The sequence below is a fragment of the Patagioenas fasciata genome, chromosome W (assembly GCF_037038585.1).
Source record: "Patagioenas fasciata isolate bPatFas1 chromosome W, bPatFas1.hap1, whole genome shotgun sequence".
Lineage (NCBI taxonomy): Eukaryota > Metazoa > Chordata > Aves > Columbiformes > Columbidae > Patagioenas > Patagioenas fasciata.
Genome location: NC_092559.1, coordinates 57,381,713 through 57,406,447, shown reverse-complemented (window position 1 = coordinate 57,406,447; position 24,735 = coordinate 57,381,713). Strand labels below are relative to the sequence as shown.

The window sequence follows — 24,735 nt, the reverse complement described above, 5'->3', positions numbered from 1 at the left end:
CAACTCTCCAGCCTGTCCAGGTCTCGCTGGATGGCAGCACAGCCTTCTGGTGTGTCAGCCACTCCTGCCAGCTTGGTGTCATCAGCAAACTTGCTGACAGTGCACTCTATTCCCTCATCCAAGTCACTGACGAATATATTGAATAATACTGTCCCCAGTACTGACCCCTGAGGCACTCCACTAGATACAAGCCTCCACTGTGGTTGGGTACTGTTACTGCCTTATACTGATGATCTGTTGATTATGGCAGTGTCACAACAAGAAACAGGCAGCTGCTGAATTTTTGAAGGTGCATTTACAGGACCAAGACTGGGCAATTAATCTGACTAAAATGCAGGGCCCTAGTGCGCAGGTCTCCGGCTGCAGGGAGTGCCAGAGCCTGCTGCTGCTGGAGGAGTGAGGCCAGCACTCTACTTGTGTGAGGTGTGAGCAGGTGCAAGATCTGCTCGACATGGTTGTGAAGCTTAAGGAAGAGGTTGAGACGCTGAGGTCCATCAGGGAGTGCGAAAGGGAGATCGACTGGTGGAGTAACACCCTTACGTGCCGGTCGGAAAGGCCCCAGGGAGGTACCCCCGAAAAGGAGATGGACCTCCTGCCCTCTCGGACAGAGGCGGAGGTCCTGAGACAGCCCCACCCTTGTCGCTGTCGGGTAGAGGTAAATGACCTAAAAGAAGATGAGGGTTGGAAGCTTATTCCAGTTCGGCATCACAGGCAGCCCCCCTCCCTGCCTGATTTGCCTCCCCAGGTGCCCCTCTGTAATAGGTTTGAGGCCCTGGATCTTGAAGAAGAGGTAGGTGAGGAGGTGATGCCAAGCCTGCCTACAAGATCACATAGGAAGAGGCGGTTGACTACACAACTTAAGACTACCTCTGATAAGAAAGATAGAAGGGTGATTGTAATAGGAAATTCCGTTCTGAAAGGAACAGAGGGCCCAATATGCAGGGTTGACCCTCATCTTAGGGAAGTCTGTAGTCTACCTGGAGCCCGGATCAAGGATATTGCTAGAGAGCTCCCCAGACTGGTGCACCCGACAGACTACTACCCGCTGCTGGTCTTCCAGACAGATGGGGAGGAAGCTGCTTCCCGTAGTCTGAGGGGAATGAAGAATGACTTCAAGGTCTTGGGAAGGATGGTGAAAGATTCAGGGGCTCAAGTGATCTTCTCTTCACTCCTTCCCTCTTCAAGTGACGATGTGGGGTGGAATGGGAAAACTCAATCTCTAAATGGTTGGCTCCAAGACTGGTGCTACAGGTAGGGCTTTGGTTTTTTTGATAATGGCTGGTTTTATAAGACTCCAGTCTGGACAGTGTTATGCGGGAAAGGCTTATCTCGCAGAGGCAAAAGGATGCTGGGGCAGGAATTAGCTGGGCTCATTTGGAGAGCTTTAAATTAGGCTCGAAGGGGGATGGGGCTGTAGTTGGGCTTGCCCCAGTGGGGCAGCATTCTAAAACTGATGAGGACCGGGTGGCCTCCTGTGCCCCTAGGGAGAAATTGGTGTGCTCTGCTCGCTCCCTGAAATGCCTGTACACCAATGCGCGCAGCATGGGGAATAAGCAGGAAGAGTTAGAATCCTATGTTCAGTCCGGAGATTATGATCTGGTGGCAATTACAGAAACGTGGTAGGACAGTTCACATGACTGGAATGTGGTCATGGATGGCTACGCCCTTTTCAGGAAAGACAGGCCAGCCAGGCGTGGTGGTGGAGTTGCTCTCTATGTGAGAGAGCAACTGCAATGTACTAAATTCTGCCCAGGAGCGGATGAGGAACGAGTTGAGAGTGTATGGGTCAGGATCGAGATACAGGCTGGCAGGGGTGATACGGTTCTAGGTGTCTATTATAGGCCATGAGATCAGACTGAGGAAGTTGATGAGGCCTTCTATGCACAGCTGAGAGTGGCCTCACAGTCACAGGCCCTGGTTGTTGTGGGTGATTTTAACTTCCCTGATGTTTGCTGGAAGGACCATTCAGCCAGCCACAGTCCAGGAGGTTCCTTCAATGCACTGATGATAACTTCCTCATGCAGATGGTGGAGGAGCCCACCAGGAGAGGTGCACTGCTGGATCTCATCCTCACTAACAAAGAGGGTCTGGTCAAAGCAGTAAAAGCTGAGGGCTGCCTGGGTTGCAGTGACCACAAGATGGTGGAGTTGAGCATCTTGTGTGGCAGAAACAGAATAGCAAGCAGAATTGCAACCCTGGACTTCAGCAGGGCTAACTTCGGCCTTTCAAGCAATTGCTGGGGGAAATCCCATGGGCAAGACTGCTTGAAGGAAAGAGCCCCAAGAGAGCTGGATTGCATTCAGAGATTGCTTCTTCCATGCTGAGGATCAGAGCATCCCCACACGTAGGAAGTCGAGGAAGGGAGCCAGGAGGCCTGTGTGGTTGAATAGGGATCTGTTGGGTATGCTCAAGTGGAAGAGGCGAGTTTACAGGTCATGGAAGCAGGGACTGGCAACTTGGGAGGAATATAAGGCTGCTGTTAGAGGATGCAGGAAGGCAGCTAGGATAGCCAAGGCCTCCTTAGAATTACAGCAGGCAAGAGGAGTCAAGGACAGCAAGAAGAACTTTTTCAAATACATAGCAGATAAAACTAATACCAGAGGTAATGTAGGCCCACTGATGAATGAGGTGGGTGCCCTGGTGGCAGAAGACACAGAGAAGGCAGAATTGCTAAATGCCTTCTTTGTCTCTGTCTACTGCGCTGGAGGCTGTCCTGGGGAACCCTGTACCCCTGACACCCCGGATGAAGCCAGGTCAATGGAGGAGTTTGCTTTAGTCGATGAGGACTGGGTTAGGGAGCAATTAAATAGTCTGGACATCCATAAGTCCATGGGTCCAGATGGGATGCATCCGCGTGTGCTGAGGGAGCTGGCTGAAGTCATTGCTGGACCGCTCTCCATCATTTTTGCCAAGTCTTGGGAAACGGGAGAGATGCCCGAGGATTGGAGGAAAGCAAATGTCACTCCAGTCTTTAAAAAGGGCAAGATGGAGGACCCGGGTAATTATAGACCGGTCAGCCTCACCTCTGTCCCTGGGAAAGTAATGGAACAGCTTATCCTTGGTGTCATCTCAAGGCACATCAGGGATAAGAGGGTCATTAGGGGCAGTCAGCATGGCTTCACCAAGGGGAAGTCATGCTTGACCAACCTCATAGCCTTTTATGAGAATGTAACAAGGTGGATGGATGATGGCAGAGCGGTGGATGTGGTCTACCTTGACTTCAGTAAAGCCTTTGACACAGTCCCTCACAGCATCCTCACAGCTAAATTGAGGAGGTGTGGTCTCGACAACAGAGTAGTGAGGTGGGTTGCAAACTGGCTTAAAGAGAGAAGCCAGAGAGTGGTGGTCAATGGTGCGGAGTCCAGTTGGAGGCCAGTATCTAGTGGAGCGCCTCAGGGGTCAGTACTGGGGCCAATATTATTCAATATATTCATTAACGATTTAGATGAGGGAATTGAGTGTACTATCAGCAAGTTTGCTGATGACACTAAGCTGGGAGGAGTGGCTGACACGCCAGAAGGCTGTGCTGCCATCCAGCGGGACCTGGACAGGCTGGAGAGTTGGGCGGGGAATAACCTGATTAAATTTAACAAGGGAAAGTGTAGAGTCCTGCATCTGGGCAGGAACAACCCCAGGTTCCAGTATAGGCTGGGAAATTACCTATTAGAGAGCAGTGTAGGGGAAAGGGACCTGGGGGTCCTGGTGGACAGCAGGATGACCATGAGCCAGCACTGTGCCCTTGTGGCCAGGAAGGCCAATGGCATCCTGAGGTGTATTACAAGGGGGGTGATCAGTATGTCGAGAGAGGTCCTCCTTCTCCTCTACTCTGCCCTGGTGAGACCACACCTGGAATATTGTGTCCAATTCTGGGCCCCTCAGTTCAAGAAGGACAGGGAACTGCTGGAGAGGGTCCAGTGTAGGGCAACAACGATGATCAAGGGAGTGGAGCACCTCTCTTATGAAGAAAGGCTGCGGGAGCTGGGGCTCTTTAGTTTGGAGAAGAGGAGACTGAGGGGTGACCTTATTAATGTTTATAAATATATAAAGGGTGAGTGCCACGAGGATGGAGCCAGGCTCTTCTCAGTGGCAAACAATGATAGGACAAGGAGTAATGGGATCAAGCTGGAACACAAGAGGTTCCACTTAAATTTGAGGAAAAACAACTTCTCAGTGAGGGTGACAGAGCACTGGAACAGGCTGCCCAGGGAGGTTGTGGAGTCTCATTCCCTGGAGACATTCAAAGCCCTCCTGGACACATTCCTGTGCGACCTCACCTAGGCGTTCCTGCTCCAGCAGGGGGATTGGACTAGATGATCTTTCGAGGTCCCTTCCAATGCCAAACATACTTTGATACTGCGATAATCATCATACCCCCTATACACGAAGGTGATCACGAGGGTCAAGCTCTCTTCAACCGTGGCTGGCAACTAGAGAGGACCCTGTCTGTCTGCCTGTGACCTACAGGCCTCAGGCCCTGCATCCCTGCAACCAGGTTCCAGTTTGCTGTGAAGTCCCACCCACGGCTTCCAGGGGCCTGAGCTGCACCTGCTGGAGCCACCAGCTCCACACACCCAGCTCCGCTACCACTGGAGTGACACCAACTGCACATCGAGCACTTCAGATTGGTTTTGTATATTTTGTATATATATTCTCTATTTATTAGTAGCATTAGTAAAACCCTTGAAAACTCTCCAACTTGAAGTCTAAGTCTCTCTTTCTTTCCCCTTATCTTTCTTATCTTTCTGATCTAAAGGAAGGGGTGGCAGGAGGTAAAGGGGATAACAGGGAGCATCTGCCACGGTTTATTACCCCCTTGCCTTAAACCTAGACAGATTTTAATTGGTGGCCCATACGGGGAAAGAAACAAGACCGTACGGGGAGAAACGAGACCATACAGGGATGAGATAAGAGAAACCGTGACAGGTTTTATTGGTGCTGTGACTCGGATTTGCATGAGAAATTGTGACAGATTTTATTGTGCCGGAGCAGGGATGGGGTTTTGACTGAGATGGGCTATGAGCAGTATCTGACAATTAACGTAAACAAGAGGCTGAATTGAGCCTAACTGAAAAGGAGTGGGAAAGGCACACGGTTTTGACTGGTCCAGATGCTCCGTGCATCCTTGGTATAGACTACCTAAGGAGTGGGTATTTTAAGGACCCAAAAGGGTATCAATGGGCCTTTGGTATAGCAGCTGTAGAGACTGAGAACATTAAATAGCTGTCTAATTTGCCTGGTCTTTCTGATGACCCTTCTCTTGTAGGACTGCTTAAGGTCAAAGAGCAACAGGTGCCGATTGCTACCATGATGGTGCACAGATGACAATATCCCACCAACCGAGAATCCCTGATCCCCACATTCATAAACTGATCCAACAACTAAAGAGTCAAGGAGTGATTAGTAAGACTCACTCACCTTTCAATAGTCCTATATAGCCTGTTCCAAAGCCTAATGGAGAATGGAGACTGACTGTAGATTATCGTGGCCTAAATGAAGTTACACCACCATTAAGTGCTGCCATGCTGGACATGTTAGAACTGCAATATGAAGTGGAGTCAAAGGCAGCCAAGTGGTATGCCACAACTGACATTGCTAATGCATTTTTCTCTATTCTTTTAGCAGCAAAATGCAGACCACAGTTTGCCTTTACCTGGAGGGGTATCCAGTACACCTGGAATCAACTGCCCCAGGGGTGGAAACACAGCCCTACTATCTGCCATGGACTGATCCAGACTGCACTGGAGCAAGGTAAAGCTCCAGAGCACCTGCAACTGGCAGGACATTGCTGCTCAACTAGTGATACAGGGAATTGACAACTAACTAATTAACACTTGACACTTAAAGAACTAACCCTACCCCACATCACTAAAGACACTTAGAGAGCTAACCCTTTAACCCACATCACTATTGCCTAGCCTTGCTTAACTCTGTGTAACTTATTGTACAAAAAACAGGACTTCACTGACGCCTTGCAAAAATAATAATCCTTGGGTGAACTAGATAACAGAAACTTAGGCACAGGACAGAAGATACGCCAGTTTTAACCAACTCAGCAGTCTGAGACCTAACCAACTCATCACACCGGACCAAAGGTGACCATGTACAGAGAAAGAGGACCTGGGTTCACCATCACTGCGCAGCTGCAACCAGGAGGAACCAGAGGTGGAGACTCTGGAAATGGTCTCCTGGAAGTCATTGTAATAAGAACCACCTTCTCAGTGACAGGTTATGAATATGTATAGGCGTTCCTAAATCTTTCATGAATATGTAACACTTGACTGCATTTAACCAAGTTCACAGCTACTGTAATTATACACACGTATTAGGTGAAATGATTCCCCATGTGTCCAGCGTCGTAAATAAATACATACCTTCTTTATAACCTCAAGGGTTGTAAGGTCATTCCATGCCTCACTAGAGAACCTAACTGTAAAAGTACAGCATGTGGATGCCCATGTGCCTAAGAGTCGAGCCACTGAGGAACATCAAAACAACCAGCAAGCAGATCAAGCTACTAAGATTAAAGTAGCTGAGGTGAATTTGGACTGGCAACATAAAGGTGAACTTTTTCTAGCTCGGCAGGCCCATGATGCTTCAGGGCATCAAGGATGGGATGCAACATATAAATGGGCTCATGACTAAGGGGTGGACTTAACCATGGACATTATTTCACAGGTTATCCATGATTGTGAAACATGTGCTGCAATCAAGTAGGCCAAAAGGTTAAAGCCTGTGTGGTATGGGGGGCAGTGGTTGAAATATAAATATGGGGAGGCTTGGCAGATTGACTATATTATACTCTCTAGAACACACCAAGGCAAGCGCTATGTGCTTACAATGGTGGAAGCCACCACAAGATGGCTGGAAACATATCCTGTGTCTCATGCCACTGCCCGGAACACTATTCTGGGCCTTGAAAAGCAAGTCCTGTGGTGACATGGTACTCCAGAAAGAACTGAGTCAGACAGTGGGACTCATTTTAAAAATAGTCTCATAACCAACAGGGCCAAAGAACACGTTATTGAATGGGTATATCCTATCCCCTATCATGCACCAGCCTCTGGAAAGACTGAGCAATATATGGTTTGTTAAAAGCTACTCTGAAGGCAATGGGAGGTGGAACTTTTAAAAACTGGGAGAAGAATTTGGCACAAGCCACTTGGTTAGTTAACACTAGGGGATCAATCAATCCAGCTGGCCCTGCTCAATCAGAGCTTCTACATACAGTGAAAGGCAATAAAGTCCCTGTGGTACATGGAAGGAACATATTAGGAAAAGCTGTCTGGGTTATTCCTGCTTTGGGCAAAGGCAAACCCATTTGTGGGATTGTTTTTGCTCAAGGGCCTGGATGTACTTGGTGGGTGATGCTGAAGGATGGTGAAGTCCAATGTGTACCTCAAGGAGATCTGATTCTGGGTGAGAATACTCAGTTTCAAACTGTATGAGGGAAATTGCTGCATAACACTAACTGTTTCAAAAGTGTCTTTCAGGTTGATGCAGTGGTGGTGATGAACCCTGAGCTAACCTCATCGAGTGGTGTCCAGTAACTTGCCTGAGACTGACATCTCTGACTTAAAATTCCTGGACACCAACTGCATCAGATTGCACATCATCTCTCCTGCCTAGAGAGAGACCGCTGTGATAGAGAGACTTGCACTCATGAACTAGTGATATACATATTTTTGTGTGTATGTATATACATTTGAAGACAGGCAGAAAGCAGTAGTGATTTGGGTATGACTCAAATGGTATGGGGTGGAATGTCCTAGTTTTGTTAAAAACAAGACCAGTTCTCTTTTAGTGATTTTTTTCTTTCAGCTAAGTTCTTCTAGGTGGCTGTACTTATCTGAGTTTTAGCCTGCATATTTTTCCTCGGATGCTGTACTCAGCACTGATAAGACCACCAACAGAATGCTGAAGAAGCTCGTGTTTAGATTTATTACTATGGTAGCTAAGAAAGACTGGTAAGCTTTCCCACACCCTGTTGTGAGAGGGGCGTGTTTGAGGAGGGGTGGATGGAACAGGTGACTAGAACTGACCAACAGAAGTATTCCATCCCATAATCGTCAAACCCCCTATACAATAGGGTGATCACAAGGGTCAAGCTCTCTTTGACCATGGCCGGCATCTAGAGAGGACCCTGTCTGCCTGTGATCTACAGGCCTCAGGCCCTGCATCCCTGCAACCAGTTTCCAGTTTGCTGTGAAGTCCCGCCCATGACTTCCGGGGGCCTGGCCTGCACCTGCTGGAGCCCGACAGCTCCACACACCCAGCTCCGCTACCACTGGAGTGACACCAACTGCACATTGAGCACTTGAGATTGGTTTTGTATATTTTATATATATACTCTCTATTTATTAGTAGCATTAGTAAAACCCTTTAAAACTCTCCAACTTGAAGTCTAAGTCTCTCTTCCTTTCCCCTTATCTTTCTGATCTAAAGGAAGGAGTGGCAGGAGGTAAAGGGGATAACAGGGAGCGTCTGCCATGGTTTATTGCCGCCTTGCCACTTCTCTTTCTAGTGCTAAGTAGAAGGACTGTGATGGATGCTGCCTCCTTTGGGAAGTTGGTGCAGGGTTTTAGGCTGACCCCCTGGGAAAACCCTGCCTCTTTCAGAAACCAACTATATCCCTACCCACAGAAACCTCTAAGACAAGAGATCTGCTTGCTGCAGTCTCCAATGAGAACAACTTGTTTTCTTATTAGTAACTCCTTGCCCTACTCCATAGTGTTGCACTAATACCACTAACTTCAGTATTAAATGATCTAACAGAATTTGCCATACCCTTTCATTTCCTTTCACCAGACATTAGCCTAGAAATATGTAACACCCTAAACCATGAAAAGATGGCAATAGTGAAACAGCATTTACCGTAATCACAGCCTTGCTCAGACAGATAGAGCCTCTGCAGCCATACTCCGTTTCATCTTCAGACTTGTAATAACTGAGTGTGTTGATTTTCAGAACTACCCACCGATCCTGCCACCCATGAATGTAGTTGGTCCACTGTAAAAAACAAAAATTAAAATATCAGCTAACAGAAAAAACACAATAAAAACAGTCCAGCTAATATTTCTCAGGCTTTCAAGCACTATGAGAAAAACAACAACAAAAAACTTTTATTAGGTTGGTGCAAAAGGAACTGTGGTTTTTGCACTGCTGAAATTTACCATTTGATATTGGAATACATTCTTACATATATGTGGTTACGTTATGCACCATTTTAATGTGCTTTTCTCGCTGTTTGGGATTTTTTTGCTACTAACTTATTACTTGCTGTTTATTTTATATTTATTTTAGACTATGAAAACTATGTTCGACAAAAAGCAAATTTAGAGCAATTTTCTTATTAGAGTTCAAAAGGGGTCAAAAAACAGCAGAGACAACTGACACTATCAACAATGCATTTGGCCCAGGAACAAACGTACAGTGGTGGTTCAAGATGTTTTGCAAAGGAGACAATAGCCTTGAAGATGAGAAGCGTAGTGGCCGGCCATCAGAAGTTGAAATGACAAAATGAGAGCAATCTTCTAAACTGATCCTCTTACAACTACACGAGAAGTTGCACTACAAACTTTCTACGGTCATTTGGCAATAGAAGCAAATTGGAAAGGTGAAAAAGCTCAACAAGTGGGGGTGCCTCATGACCTAATAAAAAAAAAAATAAGCATTGTTTTGAAGTGCCATCTTCTCTTATTCTACACTACAATGAACCATTTCCCAATCGGATTGTTACATGCAACAAAAAGTGGATTTTCTATGACAACCAGCGATGATCAGCTCAGTGGATGGACTGGGAACAACCTCCAAAGCACTCCCCAAAACCAAACTTGCACCCAAAAAAGGTTACAGTCACTGTTTGGTGGTCTGCTGCTGGTCTGATCAACTACAGCTTTCTGAATCTCAGCAAAACCATGACATCTGATAAGTATGCTCAGCAAATCGATGAGATGCACCAAAAACTAAAATGCCTGCAGCCAGCATTGGTCAACAGAAAGGGCCCAATTCTTCTCCACGACAATGCCCAACCACACATTGCACAATCAACGCTTCAAAAGTGGAAAAAATTGGACTATGAAGCCTTGCCTCCTCTACCAAATTCACCTCCCACCAACCAACTACAACTTCTTAAAGCATCTTGACAACTTTTTGCAGGGAAAACATATACACAGCAAGCAGGGTGCAGAAAATGCTTTCCAAAAGTTTGTCTAATCCTGAAACATGGATTTTCATGCTACAGGAACACACAAACTTATTTCTCATTGGCAAAACTGTGTCAATTGTAATGGTTCCTATTTTGATTAATAAAGATGTGTTTGAGCCTAGTTATAACGGTTTAAAATTCACAGTCCAAAACTGTAATTACTTCTGCACCAACCCAATATAAGAGATCTTCACAACTCAGAACTTATCTCTTCTATCCAGAGCTCCCTAAAGTCATTTCACAGACTCCAGAAGGAAAGTACAAGAAACCAGGTGTTTCAAAAGAACAATAAGGTAACAGATGTCTTAACTGCATTGCAAAGGCCAATTAAAAGTAAAATACAAAATGACAAATTGGGGGAAAGGAATAAAACATGAATCACTAAGGTGAGTTTAGTAATTTGATTTAAAATCTGGAGTTAGACGAAAAGCCAAGCTTAATTTATTATAAGTTATGCTTAATTTCTACATCAGAGAATATAAGGGATTGGAAGGGACCTTGAAAGATCATCTAGTCTAATCCCCCTGCTGGAGCAGGAACACCTAGATGAGGCTACACAGGAACGTGTCAAGGCGGATTTTGAATGCCTCCAGAGCAGGAGAATTCAACACCCCCCTGGGCAGCCTGCTCCAGTGTTCTGTCACCCTCACTGAGTTGTTTCTTCTCAAATTTAAGTGGAACTTCTTGTGTTACAGTTTGAACCCCTTGTCCTATCACTGGTTGTCACCAAGAAGAGCCTGGCTCCACCCCCCTGACACTTACCCTTTATATATTTGTAAACATTAATAAGGTCACCCCTCAGTCTCCTCCAAGCTAAAGAGACCCAGCTCTCTCAGCCTTTCCTCATAAAGGAAATGCTCCACTCCCTTACTCATCTTTGTGGCTCTGCGATAAACGCTCTCAAGCAGTTCCCTGTCCTTCTGGAACTGAGGGGCCCAGAACTGGACACAACAGTCCAGATGCGGTCTCACCAGGGCAGAGTAGAGGGAGAGGAGAACCTCTCTAGACCTACTAACCACCCCCCTACTAATACATCCCAGGATGCCATTGGCCCTCTTGGCCACAAGGGCACAGTGCTGGCTCATGGTCATCCTGCTGTCCACCAGGACCCCCAGGTCCCTTTCCCCTAGACTGCTCTCCAACAGGTCATTCCCCAACTTACACCGGAACCTGGGGTTGTTCCTACTCAGATGCAAAAATCTACACTTTCCCTTGTTATATTTCATTAAATTTTTCCCTACCCAACTCTCCAGCCTGTCCAGGTCTCGCTGGATGGCAGCACAGCCTTCTGGTGTGTCAGCCACTCCTCCCAGCTTGGTGTCATCAGCAAACTTGCTGACAGTGCACTCTATTCCCTCACCCAAGTCATGGATGAATATATTGAATAATACTGGCTCCAGTACTGACCCCTGAGGCACTCCACTAGATACAGGCCTCCAACTAGACTCTGCCCCATTGACCACGACTCTCTGGCTTCTTTCCTTCAGCGAGTTCACAGTCCACCTCACTACCTGAACGTCCAGACCACACTACCTCAGTTTAGCCATGAGTATGCTGTAGGAGACTTCAGTAAAGCATTTGACACGGTCAAGGCAGACCACATCCACTGCTCTGCCATCATCTATCCACCTCATTATGTCCTCATAAAAGGCTATGAGGTTGGTTAAGCACGACTTCCCCTTGGTGAAGCCATGTTGACTGCCCCTAATGACCCTCTTATCCCTGATATGCCTTGAGATGACACCAAGGATAAGCTGTTCTATCACTTTCCCAGGGATGGAGGTGAGGCTGACTGGTCTATAATTACCCGGGTCCTCCTTCTTGCCTTTTCTGAAGACTAGAGTGACATTTGCTTTCCTCCAGTCCTCGGGAACCTCTCCCGTTTCCCAAGATTTGGCAAAGATGGAGAGTGGTCCAGCAACGACCTCAGCACCCACAGGTGCATCCCATCTGGGCCCATGGATTTGTGGATGTCTAGATGGCCTAATTACTCCCTAACCCAGTCCTCATCAACCAAGGCAAACTCCTCCATTGTCCTGACTTCCTCTGGGGCCTCAGTGGTATGGGGCTCCTCAGGACAGCCTCCGGCAGAGTAGACAGAAACAAAGAAGGCATTCAGTAACTCTGCCTTCTCTGTATCTTCTGTCACCAGGGCACTCACCTCATTCATCAGTGGGCCTACATTGCCACTGGTATTAGTTTTATCTGCCATGTATTTGAAAAAGCTCTTTCTGTTGTCCTTGACCCCTCTCACCAGGTTTAATTCTAAGGAGGCCTTTCCTAGTTGCCTCCCTACACCCTCTGACAACAGCCTTATACTCTTCCCAAGTGGCCAGCCCCTCCTTCCATGATCTGTAAACTCTCCTCTTCCACTTGAGCTTGCCCAGCAGTTCCCTGTTTAACCAAGCAGGTCTCCTGGCTCCCTTCTTTGACTTCCTTTGTGTCAGGATGCTCTGACCTTGAGCTTGGTAGAAGCAGTCCCTGAACACTAACCAACTATCTTGGGCCCCTTTACCTTCAAGCAGTCTTGCCCATGGGATTTCCCCCAGCAATTGCCTGAAAAGGTCAAATTTGCCCTGCTGAAGTCCAGGGTTGCAATTCTGCTTGCTATCCTGTTCCTGCCACACAAGATCCTGAACTTCACTATTTCATGCCCACTGCAACCCAGGCAGCCCTCAACCTTTACCACTTCAACCAGACCCTCCTTGTTAGTGAGGATGAGATCCAGCAGTGCACCTCTCCTAGTCAGCTCCTCCACCATTTGCTTTAGAAAGTTATCATCAAGACACTGGAGGAACCTCCTAGACTGTGGCTGGCTGAGTAGTCCTTCCAGCAAACATCAGGGCAGTTAAAAACCCCCACCACAACCAGGGCCTGTGACTGTGAGGCTGCTCTCAGCTGCCTGTAGAAGGCCTCATCAACTTCCTCATCCTGATCTGGTGGCCTGTAATAGACACCCACAACAGTATCACCCCTGCCAGCCTGCCCCTTAATTCTCACCCACAGACTCTCAACTCACCCCTCATCCACCCCTGGACAATACTCAGTACATTGTAGTTGCTCTCTCACATAAAGAGCAACTCCACCACCACGCCTGGCTGGCCTCTCTTTCCTGACAAGGACATAGCCATCCATGACCACATTCCAATCATGTGTACTGTCCCACCATGTCTCCGTAATTGCCACCAGATCATAATCTCCTGACTGAACACAGGTTTCTAACTCCTCCTGCTTATTCCCCATGCTGCCTGCATTGGTGTACAGGCATTTCAGGGAGCGAGCTGAGCACAATGATTTCACCCCAGGGGTATGGGAGGCCTCCCAGCCTTCATGAACTCTAGAGTGCTGCCCCACTGATCCAAGTCCAGCTACAACCCCATCCCCCTTCGAGTCTAGTTTAAAGCTCTCCAAATGAGCCCTGCTAATTCCTGTCCCAGCATTATTTTGCCCCTGTGAGATAAACCTTCCCCATGTATCACTGTTCGAACTGGTGTCTTATAAAACCAGCTGTTATCAAAGAACCCTAAGCCCTGCCTGTAGCACCAGTCTTATAGCCAACTGTTTAGGGACTGAATTTTTCTATTCCATCCCATATCATCACCCAAAATTGGAAGGAGGGAAGAGAAAAATCACTTGAGCCCCAGACTCTTTTACCATCCGTCCCAAGGCCTTGAAATCTTTCTTCATTCCTCTCAGACCGCAGGATGCAGCTTCCTCCCCATCTGTCTGGAAGATCAGCAGTGGGTAGTAGTCCCTTGGGTGCACCAGGTTGGGGAGCATCCTGGTCATGTCCCTGATCTGGGTAGACTACATACTTCCCTGCAATGTGGGTCAATTCTGCAGATTGGGCCCTCTGTCCCTCTCAGAAGGGAATTGCCTACTACAATTACCCTTCTTTCTTTCTTATTTGAGGCCGTCTTGAGGTGTGTAGTCAACTGCCTCTTTCTATGCGACCTTGTAGGCAGGTCTTGCACCACATCCTCACCTACCTCTTCTTCCAGATCCAGGGCCTCAAACTTATTACGATGGGGTACCTGGGGAAGCAAAGCGGGTAGGAAGGGGGGTTGCCTGCAGCGCCCAACTGGAACTCGCTTCCAACCCTCATCATCTTTTCATTCCCCTACCTCTACCCAAAAGCAATAGGGTAGGGGCTGTCTCGGGTCTTCCCCCTCTGCCCGACTACCTTTTGGGGGGGTATCCCCCTGGAGCCTCTCTGAGTGGCACACCAATGAGTTACTCCACCAGTTGATCTCCTTTTCATACTCCCCAATGGACCTAAGTGTCTCAACCTCCTCCTAAAGTTTCACAACCATGCTGAGCAGATCTTGCACCTGCTCACATCTCACGCAGGTGGAATGCTGGCCATCCTCCCCAGGCAGCAGCAGGCTCTGGCACTCCCTGCAACCAGAAACCCGAACAGTCATGGTTCAGAGCAGGCCATCAGTCTGAGTTGCTGCAGTCTTTTTGAGACAAGCTCTCTTTCTGGAGGAGACCATGGTCAGCAGCAGTCTGGGACACTGGCAATAGGTGAGAGGGTCTAACAAGCAAAAAGTGACAACCTCTGCGCCCTACTACATGAGTTACCACATCCGCTGCTGCAGCAGAGTGTCACTGGTACTCATCCACATCACAAGCTGGTTGCCCCTCCCAGCGTCACTGCCCTCTCTGAGGCTTTTTCAAGGCAGGGGTGTGATCGCCCTCACCGTGGTAATGCCCACTCCACATCAGCTGCTCTCGCAAGGGCTGTCAGGAGACTCCAGGTCTCGAGATCAAAAGCACCCGATTGGGAGGGGAACAAAAAAAAAATAAAAAAAAAAAAAAAAAAGGCACACACCCCATGAGGTCCAGAGCTTTCAGTATGACAGTTAATGGCTCTTTAGCACCTTTTGTGTCCCACTGTGGCTGTCCTCATGTCCTCCTGTCCAACCCCCAGGGCAGGTCACTTCAGTCACATAGACCTCCCCCACGGTTAGGGAAGCAGGAGGGGGGAAAACCTCAGTCAACAGACAGGATCCTCTGCAAACAAGATGCCCAGGCCCAGAAATGACCACAGCCAGATGCAACCAGACTATAAAACAGGGCACCCACCAAAGACCCTCTTTGAGTGGTCTTCTCAAAGCAGCAGGTCTGTAACGATAACCCTCCCCTTAAATCAGGGACACCATCTAAGGAGACTTCCTAGGATTGCCCTTTTGAGAGCCCTCGCTTTCTCTTTGGCAAGTGATTATTTCTTCTGGATATATCCTTGAGTGAGTCCTTGCCCTTGCCCCTCCCCCCCAGTGATTATTTCTTTTAGGTACCCTTGAGTGAGAAAGGCTTCTCTTTGAGTGAGTGCATACATGCTGTGGATCATCATTCTTGGGTGGTCATATGGTCATAATACCCCCAACTGGTATATCAAACCTGCATTTTATTAAATGTTTTCGGAGTACGGATTGATTTTGGATTACCCCCTGCTTGCATTGGTTTTGGTTCCGAATTGAAGTTGGCTTAAGGTTACATTGGCTTGGAGTCATTTTTGGGTGCCTCTGTGACACTACAAAAATAATTTTACTAAAGAACCTAGTTCTCTTCGTGTAAATAGAAACATGCCATTATCCCATCAGTACAGTATATAACTACAGTAGTGCCTAGAGCAATCAGTTTTTTAACACATAGAATGAAAGTGATATTCCAGGAACAAGTCCTAGATTCATCCTACAAAGATCTAGTTAGAAGCAACTAAAAGTTCTGATTATTCATCATATTTGCAACACCTTCTCAACAATACTGAACCACACTTTGTGGAATCATATGACCACTGATCAGTACTGTTCTATAACTCTAGCTACACACTGGTGATGGTCTTCAATCACAGTGTTGCTAGATAGGCCAAAAGACCTGACCATGAGACCTACTGGTAAGTTAATATTAGACTAATAATAACAGCCTATGCTAGGCATTTCATCTACTTTTAATAGAAATAATAAATGAGATGTTTAATAGCAATTAATTTTCAATTGCAGAACAAAACCTATCGCAGAAATGAGAAATCAACTATGGACAGTTGATTATCACCAAATTTTGTGGACATGAATAACATAAAGTAAACTCTGCTCATTATAATGTCATTTTAATTGAAAAAAAAAAAAAAAAACCACACACCTCTTCATCGAAGGCTACCCACCTCCAGAAAAAGACCCTTACTCACTGAGCGTGCGTAGTAAAAATAACATTATATAGCTTGCATACAAATAGTGTAACCAATCAGCCCTACAGGACTGCCCTGACAGCATGTGTATACTAATAATATTTTGTATAAATGATTGAGACTTTCATATTGCTGGTATGCTAGCTTAACCTAGCATCTGGACTTATACAGCTCTGTAATAAAATACCTCGTCTCTGTGTGCAGAATTTGGCTCTTTTGCATGCACACCAGGTAATGAACCCTGTTTTTTTGACAACAGTGCAAAAACTAGATAAAAATGGAAACAAAAGCACTGATAATTTTATCATGCAAGCACTTCTTTGATTACGAAAGCCATTCTTTGGCAAAAAGTTTCAAGAGATAAGTTTAAAATGTCTCTTTTTGGCATTTAATTCCAACCATTATTCACTCTATGGGGATATAGTAGAAGATTTGGTGAGGAGGTTGGTTAAATGTAAATGTGCTCAAACGACTTGCACCAGTCTGTAGAAAAAGCACATACATCACAATAATTGTTTTACTGACCTTGTGTGCTTGATGAGTAGAACCTCTGTGTTAGATAACATAGGCCTGCGAGAAACTCTAGGCACCTTATCACTATGCCCGAGATTCCTGCTTTGTTGTGAGAAAGAGCGGGAGGCTGCGTCTGCCTGAAGCTTTGAAATACAGGTGAGCTCAGCAGGTCCAGTGATCTTCCAGCAGGGCTGAACTTACCAGCGCCTGCGTCCCCGCTGGTGTCACCTCTGCCTGAGAGGTTAGGTGTGGCTTCAGAGATCCCCCAGTAGAGAAGTAACTAAAATAAAACTTGCTCTTTGCAATGCATTCATGGCCTCTGGTTCTTCTTGTGACGTGCCTGCGTATGTGTACACATTAACCATTTTAAAAATATATAAATGGGGGAAGAAAGTGGACTAACAGGCTTGCTTCTACATTATACTACACATATTAGTTAATACATGTCCCATAATGGCATTTTAACACTCTTAATAAACAAGAGAAGGTCTACAGAAAACAAGTTCTACAGCTGAGAAATTCCTAACAGTTTCCAAGCATAAGTAAGACTTAGGTTTACTCTCCAAAACCAGAGCCCTTTATGATATCTTAATACACTGAATTGCTTAGTTGAGTATTTCTTAAAGAAAGACTCAACTGTGCTTAGTACATGAAACAGTAACACAAGCTGTCATAGAAGTGTATTATTTCCTGCCTTCCTCCTTTTCCTCTCATATTCCCAACTCCTCCCCAGAAGCAAAAGGCAGAGACCAAAGTTATCTTGGGCAAAGGAGCAAGGGACAGGGAGGAAAGCACCTTTCCTTCTATGACACAGCTAAGTGAGGTAAATATAGCAGTCAATCTTGCATTTTCTGTTGCAATCAGTATGGGCATGAATTAAAAGACGCCTTAAAGTACAGAGGATAGAAACAAGGTTTTGGCAAAGAAAAGACCACTGGTTCAAGCATCTAGATTCTTGTGCTTCAAGAAAGACACTTCCACATCAAAGTTCTTTTTTTGTATCCACCTTAAAATGGTAAGCAGGAAATACAAGAGAAAAAAACCTGAAGTTCCAAAACATTTAAAGAAACCACAGCAAGACACACTTCTAATACAATTCCCATATGAAATTACTCCGTTTCCTTCAAAGCTTGTCTCTTTACCAAAGGGCAGAACTGAAACACTACTAAGCACACAGAACTGCAGCCTACTTTTATCGATTTGAAATGTAATTATACACAATAAGTTACTAAAAATAAATGTTTCTTTAGTAGAAAGTTTGGTGAGCTACCATTTCATTGTAATTAGTTTCTCTCAAGTATTGCTGAGGCATCAACTAGCAAAAGGTAAACTTATCCCTCAAGCATGTTCACTGCAACAGGTTTCACCACACTTGACTATTCAGATTACATCCCATGTTCCCCCAGTAAAGGTAGCATCAGCTACACTCAGCACAATCATCCAGAAACATTTGCACATAATTAAGCTACAGAATGCCAGAAAAAGACATGGCTTCACCTGCTACACCAGTAAAAAACAGCACTGGGGCTTATTAGATTATAAGATTTTACAGAAGAGAGCCAAGGTCCTTCTTTTCTCCTTTTCCAGCAAACATCAGGGTAGTTAAAAACCCCCACCACAACCAGGGCCTGTGATTGCGAGGTTGCCCTCAACTACCTGTAGAAGGCCTCATCAACTTCCTCATCCTGACCTGGTAGCCTATAATAGACGCCTACAACAGCATCACCCTTGCCAGCCTGCCCCTTAATTCTCACCCACAGACTCTCAACTCGTTCCTCATCCACCCTGGACAACACTCAATACATTGTAGTTGCTCTCTCACGTAAAGAGCGACTCCACCACCACGCCTGGCTGGCCTGTCTTTCCTGAAAAGGACATAGCCATCCATGACCACAGTCCAATCTTTTTTCATTACCCTCACACTATGGGATGCAGCTTCCTCCTCACCTGCCTGGAAGATCAGTAGTGGGTAGTAGTCTGTTGAGTGCACCCTGACCCAGGCTCCAGGTAGACTACAAACTTCCCTATGATGAGGGTCAACTCTGCACATTGGGCCCTCTGTTCCTCTCTGAAGGGAACTGCCTACTACAATTACCCTTCTTTCTTTCTTATACAGAGGCAGTCTTGAGATGTGGAGTCAACTGCCTCTTCCTATGTGACCTACCTAGCAGTATATAATCAAAGTATATGCTCACAGCTTAGCCCAGCAAATGGGCATTGATGTGGTTACTATAGCAGAATATTCCGGGGAAAAATGTTGGTAAACATCAGTAAATATGTTGAAACTAAAATATTAAATTCAGCTTCTACTGTTTTATAGACTAAATTTGTGTAGAACATCAGAGGAGAAAAGCCCAAGTCCAGTTTTGCCAAAAGACTCTGTTCAGAATGGTTCTGTTTCTTCAGATCTTCAGGTAGGAAAAAGGCAATCTCATTTGGTTTGCTATTACAACATTTTATTTGGCAAAGGATAATTATGAGGAAATCTAACAAAACTTGTATTTTTTCATGTTTTAGGTATACAGGAAAATTATATAAATATTATTGAAAGAAGCCAAGTAGACAAAAAAAAAGAAAAAAAAAAACAAATCTAAGATTAAGATATCTTCGCTTGGATTCCCTATCGTGCATTTGACAAGAAATTTCAATTTATGTGAAAATTCTCATCTAACCATAAGAGGTTGATCAATGACAGCTATAAGTAGAATAGTACAGTTGATACCTAAAATCAGAAATTAGTAATAAGTTAATAAGAATAAGGGTCACAGATTTTAGGGGTTTACTAAGTTAACATCTGTGAAGCTTATTCTTATTAAGTTTTAGGCACTTATTAGGTGTTAAGTCACAAGAATGGTATTTGTTGAGATAATCATGAGAAGTTTAGGAGACAACGCCCTTGCTCTCAGAAGATAAAGTAGCAAGACCAGCGCAAGGACCGCTTCATACTGGTTTTGTTATTCAGTTTGTAAATGCAAAGAATTTCCTGGAAATGTAATGAACATATATTATCTGTGTGGATATAACCTTTGTCTGGAGATTCTTCAGTCCCCCTTACTAGGCAGACCTATCCCCGTGAGGGTGCTTGGCGTGCATGAATCATTAAAATGGAATGCTACTTCTAAAACCTTAAATCCTAGTTTTAGAAGTTTCTTCAATTTGCTGATTTTACAGTATCAGAGTTCTCTTACCTTTTTCTTCTGGCGTTGTTCTTTATGTGTGTTAAGTCTTATCAAGAAGTACAAATTTGACACAGTAGAACAGAAGCCCATTATTTCAGAGGGATAAAGCGTAGCTATCTGTTAAGGCTTCTTACATGATATTAAAACTAGATTTATTGTTTAATTAATGGATTTTATTTCCCTTGGAGTAGCATTGTGGCCAAGTTAATCTCAGAAAGGAAATGCTAATTATCTTTTTCTGCATTAAACATGCTAGAACTCTAATGGTGGGTTGTTTGGTTTTTTTTCCCTTTTCTGAACTCAGCATTCTTTTGAGAGGATGCAAAGATACTGGATAAAGTCTTCGTCCTATTCTTTTGAAAGCAGCAGGTTTTCATCCTTTAATACTGTGTGAGCCAATGCAGGTAGGATGCAGGAACAACCACAAAACCATGGATGAAACGCAAAGAGTAAATTTAGCTCCATTCCCTCCCAAATTGGAGGATCCCTGAAGCAGCACCCGAGCAGAGGCACACAAGCAGGGGCGCAGGCCCTGCAGAGCTCAGTCCATGCTAGAGGCTCACCAAACCTGCTGGTTTTGCATGTATTTCAAGGACTCAAGCAGGCACAGTTTACCACTGTGCTTTGATCTTTCCTACAGCAGGACAGAAATCTCAAGCATACTTAAAGGCACCCTATCAAACATATCACAGACCTATGTTACCTAAACACAGAGGTTGTACTTGTCAAGCACACAAGACTAAACAACAGTTAGTATGGTATATGTGTTTCTGTACACCCCAGCTGCAAGTCACTTGAGCATATTGACAATCCTCCTCAACAATCTTCCATTACATTCCCTCAAATACTAATTGAGTACCATGGGGTGCTTTTCCTTTGATAGTAGTATTCTATCCAAAACAAACTAGTTTTGACAAAAATAAGTTTTGCTAATTGCCCTATAGAAATGCATCTCCACTTTTGTCACATGGTGGAATAGGCGTGTACAGTAGAAGCACTGTTAAATTCAGGTTTTCTTTCTTTGTGCAAAATGACCTCGGCCTTCTTAAACTACCAGTCTATGAATGATTCATTTCTGCAGTACATATGCTTCTCTACTTGTGGCCATATCTCATGGATAAATTTTCTTAATTCACATTCATTAACAGGAATTCATCTGCATTTCCAATGCCCTTTGTAATTGGAAAACAAGATGAAGGCATTGTGTGACAAACTTTGGAAGACCAAAATTTTCTTTCATGATCTGCCTGATTATCAAGGCGGTTCTAAGACCATCTTGTAGAAAGTGTTAAAGTAAATTGATATTACTGAATAGCCACTTTATATCTGAGAACATATCTAGTCTAGCAATAATTCAGTTTTGACAAATGTGCAAAGGCCCTTCTTTTTTCCTAACCATTCCCTCCTATCTCTGGGCTTCAAAACATTTTCAAGACTGGAAAGAGTTGACAGAATCCCTCACAAAACTCTGAGTACTGGTACTGTTACAGCTCTTTTCTCAGCATCCAGAGCCTGTTTATGAACTCAGTACTGTGCCTTATACACTGGCCTGTGCCTGGCCTTATTGCATAGGAAGAGAAATAAATTCAAAACATAGTGCTTTAATTCTCAGGATATCTCAACGTTATTCTGAATGTACTTTCTGTTAAAAAAAAAAAAAAAAACAACACACCAACAAAACAAAAGTCTGCGCTCCTAAAGTTTCCCAGTATCATCCAACATATACTTGCAACTCATTTTCAGTAATAAAAAAAGCAAAAAAATCATGTTTTTTTTTTAAAGGGAAAAACGAGCTTGAATACCATTTTCCTTCTGCTACTCCCCACCTCCTGTATTTCTTGCTGCAGGGATATTTTATTGCCCTGTTTTAACACCTGGACTAAAGGTTGTGCTGCTCCTGTGCTGGGGCCTGCTCCTGGGAACTGACCACGGGCTGCGCCTGCCTTTGGGAGCTCCCGGGCAGGGGAGCTGAAAGCCGCGGCCCCAACCCGCACCCGGGCCCACCGCTAGCTTCAGCCAGAAGCCTGAGAAGTGGGGAAGACACCCTCCTCGCGCACACCCAGCCGCTCCCTCACGGGCCTCGCTCTCCGGAAGCTCACGGCGGGCAGCCAACAGCCTCGGGGGGGGACACACACACGACACCTCCTCCAGCCGCTTGGCCGGGGCTCAAGCCACACCCGCAGCTCTTCCCCAACAAAGTGCTTCCTCACACCACCTCTCGGGGATGGGGAGAAGCGGGCGGTCGCTGCGCACATGCAGGGCTAAGTCCCGTCGTCCCCCCTCCCAGCCCGGTGGGGATGTAGCTGATGCCCCCAGCTGAGGGAGGGGGCGCGGGCGGTTCACGCTGAACGCCAGAGCGGCTACCTCCCCGCCATCAGGTGGCGGCTACCTCGGCCGTGTTGGCGCCTCCACCAGGGCCCTCCACCGGCACCGAGGGAGGCGGGAGCCTCGGCCTGATTGTCCGGAGCGGCGGGGTGGGAAGAAGACAGGCAGAAGGGGCTGACAGCCCTCGACCAACTGCGGGAGGGGGAGCCCATAGTGCGGTGCGGAGAGGGTAAGCGAGAGGCTGCCAGGCACAGGCTGCAGAGAGAAAGATAGGCAGCTTACCTTGCTGAGCACCCCACAGAGCTCAACAGGCAGCACAACCTCGGTCTCAGGGTCCTCTTCAGAGCCAGAGGAATTCCAACTCTGATTGTCCGACATAGCCGAGCAGAGAAGAGTCCAGTGACCCCTGCCCACAACAGCTTCAGTCTCCTCCTGCTAGAGGGACGGGAGTAGCAGACTCTACCTGAACAGCACTGCGCCGCACCCGCAGTGCCACCAGCGCCGCTCGCCCCTAACAGCAACCGGCCGGCGCGGAAACACGCAAGCTCAGGTTCCTCCTTCACTATAACTCCACGATCCCAATCCGCGGCAAAAGCCACAACATAAAGGTAGCGAGGAGAGAAGAAACAAGTACGCGTCTGCCTGCCGCGCACTCAAAGCACAGCAGCCACCACCATGTTACGTAAGGCGATTACTTTGTGCCTCTATTTATCAGCTCCGCCCCTCGCCTTCCCTCCGAGCTCGCCAGCTGGGCCGCGCGGCGCCTGCCGGGAGTTGTAGTCTTGTTATGTGCAACAGTAAGAGTGAAGACGGTTCTCAGAGAGTCTGTTGTGATGGCTGTCTTCCTCCCGTTGGCAGGTGGCCGCCATCTTGGTTTCGTCGTTTCTGTGGCGCTAGCGGTGGTTTTCGTCTCTGTAACCCGATGAGGTAGGGCACTCCGTTCTCTCTGTTTCTGGGCAAGGGAAACAAGGGAAACGGTACTGTTTAGGAGGGTGTTTGGGTGTTTGCTTTTTGTTTTTTTTTACTTTTTTGGTTTTTTTTGTTTTGTTTTTTTTTTTTTTTTGTCGGGGTGGGGGAGCATTGCGCTGCATGGCACTGGAGCGAAGAGACTGTTGAGGCCTTCACCCTGCAGGTGACAGCAATTGTGGGTTCGGTGCGGCGTGCCAAGTAGCCATACTGTGCGGCTGCAGGCAAATGGGCTCAGCAGCTCACTCCTTCCGGGCTGCTGAGGTGCCTCTGCGCTACCTTATTTCATTCTGCTTCACCAGCTCATCCCAGAGCTGTATTATGAGTAGAGGGAAAAATAGCAATCAAGCAGTCTACATCAGCTGTGAGGTAGTGGTGTGCTTCCATTTGCCTAATATTTTGACAGTTTAGGGAATGAAACGATAAACACTGTTTTCTTCAGAACTCCATCTGAGATATGCATCCTTGCCGATATTTATGGGTGGAGAAAGGAAAAAGAAAAAAGGCAGTTAAATATATATCTTCACAGTTGATGAACAGATGTAGTAGATTGGGAAGGACTGGCCCATCTCCTTACTCGTGATTTCTTGAAAAAAAGTGCATTGAATACTGTTAGTTGGGGAAACTTCAGTTTTGGAACACACACATCGTAAGAGTAATGTCGTAAAATTGTGTTTTCTCTGACTTCCTTCTTGTGACAAATAACTGTGTAATTTTTCCATGTTATACTGCTTGAAAGTTTCCATTGAGGGATTGTTTGTTTGGTTCTTTTTTTCAGAAGACCTCTTAGCATTGACATAACTATTTATATGTGTCATGGAAAAATTTTTTACAGTGAGGGTGGTAAAATACTGGAACATGTTGCCCAGAGAGGTGGTAGATGCTCCATCCCTGGAAATATTCAAGGCCAGGCTGGACAGGGTTCTGAGCAACCTGGTCTAGTTGAAGATGTCCCTGCTCATTGTAGGGGGATTGGACTAGATGACCTTTGAAGGTCCCTTCCAACCCAAACTATTCTGTGATGCTATGATTCTATGGTTTAATCCCAGCTAGCAATGAAGACCATGATAGCTGCTTATTCACTCCCCAAGTGGGATGGGGGAGGGAACCAAAAGGGAAAAACTCGTGGGTTGAGATAAGAAGAGTTTAATAAGACCATAATAATAATACACTGCTGTGGAGGGGTTGCTGTTAGATGGAGATTTGTTACTGAACCAGCCAGGAATTTCAAGGCTGGGAACAGGACCTGCTGTGGGAGAGAAGCAACTCCAAAATAACAAGGCCCCAATGTGGTGTAAATCAACGGACCTATCAGCAGTGAGACTTCAGCATGTGGACAGCTCATGAACATAGATGAT

The 24,735-nt window shown here is 45.9% G+C and overlaps 1 protein-coding gene across 2 annotated transcripts in view; it reads right to left on the bottom strand.

Moving 5' to 3' along the window:
• Nucleotides 1–23,087, bottom strand: part of LOC136115713 (ceramide transfer protein-like) — a 151,970-nt gene extending 128,883 nt beyond the window's left edge. For both annotated transcript variants that reach the window (XM_065861920.1, XM_065861922.1), the window contains exons 1-2: nt 22,694–23,087; nt 8,872–9,006 (exon numbers count right to left, since the gene is read on the bottom strand). In XM_065861920.1, coding sequence (XP_065717992.1) covers nt 8,872–9,006; nt 22,694–22,789 — 231 coding nt within the window. In that variant the 5' untranslated portion in view covers nt 22,790–23,087. The remainder of the gene's footprint in view (nt 1–8,871; nt 9,007–22,693) is intronic.
• Between the last annotated feature and the right edge of the window lie 1,648 nt (nt 23,088–24,735).